The 4392-nt window shown below is 36.8% G+C and overlaps 1 protein-coding gene across 5 annotated transcripts in view; it reads left to right on the top strand.

Moving 5' to 3' along the window:
- LOC107673394 (serine/threonine-protein phosphatase 2B catalytic subunit alpha isoform-like) overlaps positions 1-4016 on the top strand; it is a 64469-nt gene extending 60453 nt beyond the window's left edge. For 4 of the 5 annotated variants that reach the window (XM_016466970.1, XM_016466968.1, XM_016466971.1 and 1 more), the window contains one exon: positions 1674-4016. In XM_016466970.1, the coding sequence (XP_016322456.1) occupies positions 1674-1837 (164 nt within the window). In that variant the 3' untranslated portion in view covers positions 1838-4016. The remainder of the gene's footprint in view (positions 1-1673) is intronic. The other variant, XR_001632399.1, reaches the window with a different exon arrangement.
- The last annotated feature ends 376 nt before the right edge of the window (positions 4017-4392 follow it).

The raw sequence follows: 4392 nt of genomic DNA, 5'->3' as shown, positions 1-4392 counted from the left end.
TGTGTGTGTGTGTGTGTGTGTGTGTGTGTGTGTGTGTGTGTGTGTGTGTGTTATGCCTCAGGGAAGAGAGTGAGAGTGTACTGACCCTCAAAGGGCTCACCCCAACCGTGTGTGTGCGTCTCAAACGAATCATGGAAAATCTGTATTCTTGCACCAACTAATTGAATTGAACGCAGCGGTTCACGTTTCATAAAGGCATTCCTTTCCCTTATGAGATTCAGATTTTACAAAAGAGCCTGAAATGACTCCGGGCCGATATTTTTTTATGATAAATGATGGGTGCGGACACTTGAAAGCATCCATGCAGTTAGAGAATTGAGGCTCTGCTTCACCTCATTAATTAGCTGTTGCCTGTTGACCGTTAGTCCCGGGCCCTGGCTAGAGTGTGCTAATTCCCATGCTGCCATGCGATTGGCGGAGAGGCCAAGACCTTCCTCCGCCAAGCATTTTCAGATTCTAATCTCGTTACGACTCTGCGCTCCTAAGACGGTCTGTTCCCATTGACGCGTAACACTCTTGCCCGACACTGCTGTAATGTACCGAGGCTCTAAGCTATTGTGCAGACAAACACAAACACACGCTCTGGCGTGAAATGTTAAGTGTGCCAGAGCAAGACACTCGAGTTGCTGACCTGATTTCTAAGTTCAGCTGCATCTCCATTTTTACTGGTGTTGAATGGGCGTCTTGTGTTTGCTCTGTCAAATGGAAACAATCATGATTCATCTTGGCAGTTGCCTGGTGTTTTCAGAAATGCCATAGGACATAATAAGCCTGTTAGTTGTGCAAGATAACAATATAAATAAAATGACAAATTATATAAATAAAATATTCTGATATTTCTGTACATTTTATGATATATTTTACTGCATCTCATAATTGTAACATTGCAAGTTACAGTTATTGCCACCATTTTATACTTCCTGTTTCTGTAGACCACCGTTTGTTTTTTACTGTCAGGTTTTTTTAGTTATATTCTTATATATATATATACTAATTTACTGGACATACTGTACACTACTGTTGAAAAGTTTGGAATCAGTAAGATTGTTTTTTTTTTACTTAGCAAAGATGCATTAAATTGATCAACATCAGACATTTGTTTCAGTAAAGACATTAATAAAGATTTCTTTTTCAAATAAATGCTGTACTTTTGAACTTTCTATTCATTTAAAAAAACAAAGTTTCCACAAAACATTGATAATAAGACATTTTTGTTAAGCATTTGCCATCACATCAATGAATTACATTTTAACATAATACATTATAGTTATTTTAAGTTATATATTAATAATATTTTACATTATTAGTGTTTTGCTATGTTTTTGATCAAATAAATGCAGCCTTGGTGAGCACAAGATACTTAAAAACATTAAAAACTCTTACCAGTCCCAAACCTTTGAACTGTAGTGTACACCGCATGACATGAGGCAAACAATTTGGTGTTGCGTATCATGTGACATGATGTTTGATTTGATTAATTTAGTCCATTTTAAAAAGCACCACAGTTGCCATTTCCTTCATGGTTAAATCATTCGATGAATAGGCTTTTTGATCACTGCAAAAGCCCAAAGGTAAACTTATTTCAGTAAATGGCATACCGTTTGTTAATTGTCTCAAAATGTTGTTGTTTTTTTCTCTACCTCATTTTCCTTTTTTTCCTTTTTCCCCGGTAGCCATCCAAGGCTTCTCTCCTACACGGAAAATCCACAACTTCGAAGAAGCTCGTGGCCTGGACCGAATAAACGAACGGATGCCTCCTCGCAAGGACGGCCAGCAACCTGACGGTACCACAGTTAATGCTGCCAACGAGAAAAACGGCACTGACGGGAATGTGTAAGGGGAGATTTTGCACTTTTCCTCTCCTCCATAGCATTGTCTCTTTCTCTGCCACGTTCTCCACAAGACAGACCCCTCAACTGCCGGATCCTGCAGAGGAGGGCCTTGGATGTGGAGAGGAATCATTCCACAGACGGGGAGAGAAATCACTTACAACTAAGTACAAACATGAGATTTTATTTATTAAATGAATTGTATTAGATGTACTTGATAGCAACATTTTAAAGATGAGCGAACATTTGAAAGTGTGCAAAAAACAGGTATACAGTCACAATGTGTCAATCTTTAAACTGCAGTTTTGTAACTCGAGAGCAGAGATGTGGGTTTAAGATGCTGCACAGATCAGAAGATGTAGTTAATCCCCATTTTATAATATTGTATGTCGCAAGGGATGGTTTGACTGAATATATGACTGATGTATGTTATCAATAAGCGATTTTATTAAGACAAAACAAACCTAAGGGAAATAAGTTCAACTGTAGGTTCACTGAAAAACATTTTATATCTACGAAAGTAAAACTGTTTAATATTACTGTTTCAAGCAAGATTCCGACTGAATGAAAATATTAGCTGCTTTAGGTTAGATGTGTCTATTTCTACTTGGAAAAACTAGCATTTTTGTCCAAATACAGCCAGATGACACACCACATGCAAGCAGCCATAACATTGAAGTTGTTTGATTCTAAAAACAAAGCATGTCTTATGAAAGCATCACATAATCTTACTTCTGCATCTGTACTTGAGGCTATTTCAGTCTCTTTAGAAATATCATTTGACAGTCTTTCAGGCTCACTTTCCCTCATTTCTTTCTGCCACACTTCTCTTTTTGCTGTTTCTTAAAAAAGATGATAGATGAGTTAATATATACAGTGAAATCCGTTAGTATGCCTATAAGCTCATGTACATTTGTAACAGCCAATGTGGGACGTGTGAAGTTGCTTTGATCGACTCGAAAGCCAAAGTCTTTTTTTTTTTTGTGGTGTGATGAGTTCACTGCCAGAGCTCTAACCAGCCCTAATTTAGGGTATGATGGGGAGGTAATGAGGAATATTGCACTAAACGCAAGTCACTGTAAACAGAGAATGCCTACATGTTATATTGAATATCCTCTCTTTAAAGAATGTCCTCCAGGCCATCACTTAATGCAAAGTATTCAGCTTTCGCTCGTACAGACTATCGATTTCATCCAGCTCGTGCTTGAGACATTAACAAAGCATGCTGAGCTTGATAAACGTGTCACAAACTGACTTGGTGGTTTGAGCTGTAACACTATGTGAGGTATTGTGGTAAGGTTTTTTATTACATGGCTGCTTGTTTTAACAGGTTTAGGGAATGTTGTATGTCTCCACCTACTGTTGAGATACAGAACTTCAAGAGAATATAGAGGAAGAGCATTAAGCCTTTTAATGCACGTTTTTATTCATTTTACCAAGAGCAGCAAGTTCATCTGGTTTTAAAGCAGGTTTAATCATGAGTTTGCGATGGTGTTGAATGTCTGATGCTATGCACATGATCAACCCACCCCATTTTCTGGAAGCATTTGAAATGTACATTTTAGACAACGGTTCATTTTGTAAAAATGTTTTTGTGTTTTATTTAGACCAAGTTTTTCACCTTTATTTTCTTATTTAAATACTGGACCGGTTCTTCACATGAGACTGATTTATTTTCATTTCAAAATCTAATTCTATGACCAATATGTTGTGCTCATCTTTAGGTGTATGAATTCAGCTTTTATGACAAATAAATATGTGATTCCAGTGACACCTTCCAACATACAGCATTTTCTGAAGTGTGTATGTGTGTGTTTTGCAGGATCAAATCAGTGCAGAATGTCTGTGGACCCTAAAGGGAACATTTGCTACATTTATTTGCATGTATTTCAAATGATACCAATGGAAGTACCGAGATTAAGCAGCTGATCTGGGATCAGTTCTACTGTTTTCCTAGAATGGTTTAACAGGGTGTGAGCTGGTCTTGGTATACTGGCAACGTGAACTTCTAACGGAGTGATGAGGAAGTTTGAATCTAAGTTTCTGTTTGCAATCAAGAGTTGAAATGGTGAGTATTAGGCCTTCAGAGGCTCAATGAAGTCCCTGAAACACATTTGTGGGAATGTGTCAAAATGTTGTTTATGCACAATTATAGCATCATTAAAAATACAATATGGGAATATAATTGGACAACCATTTTATCAAGTACTTGTAACACAAGGCCACCATAAACTTCTTGATATTATGTAGATGTATCAGTTGAGATGACAAATAAAAACTGAAATACCATGGACGTCATATTTGGTCATATTTTCTTGATTTTTAATCAGTTGGTTAAAAAACAATAATCGGAATGTGATTCAACATGCAAATATATTTCAGTCATACATTCACATTGCATTTTACAAAACAATACATTTTCATAAATATAAAACTAAATAGTAACCACAAACTTGTACATTTTTTAAAGCATTTAAAAGCCATTTTTAAGTATAAAAAAAGTTGTTGACATTATATAATAGAGTCACATCTAGCAGAGGTAGTGACTTTACGGGGGGGGGGG

This window comes from Sinocyclocheilus anshuiensis, unplaced genomic scaffold (genome assembly GCF_001515605.1).
Source record: "Sinocyclocheilus anshuiensis isolate Anshui unplaced genomic scaffold, SAMN03320099.WGS_v1.1 scaffold508, whole genome shotgun sequence".
Classification (NCBI taxonomy): Eukaryota; Metazoa; Chordata; class Actinopteri; order Cypriniformes; family Cyprinidae; genus Sinocyclocheilus; species Sinocyclocheilus anshuiensis.
Note: the sequence above shows the minus strand (reverse complement) of the source record. Positions and strands in the feature narration are given on the sequence as shown.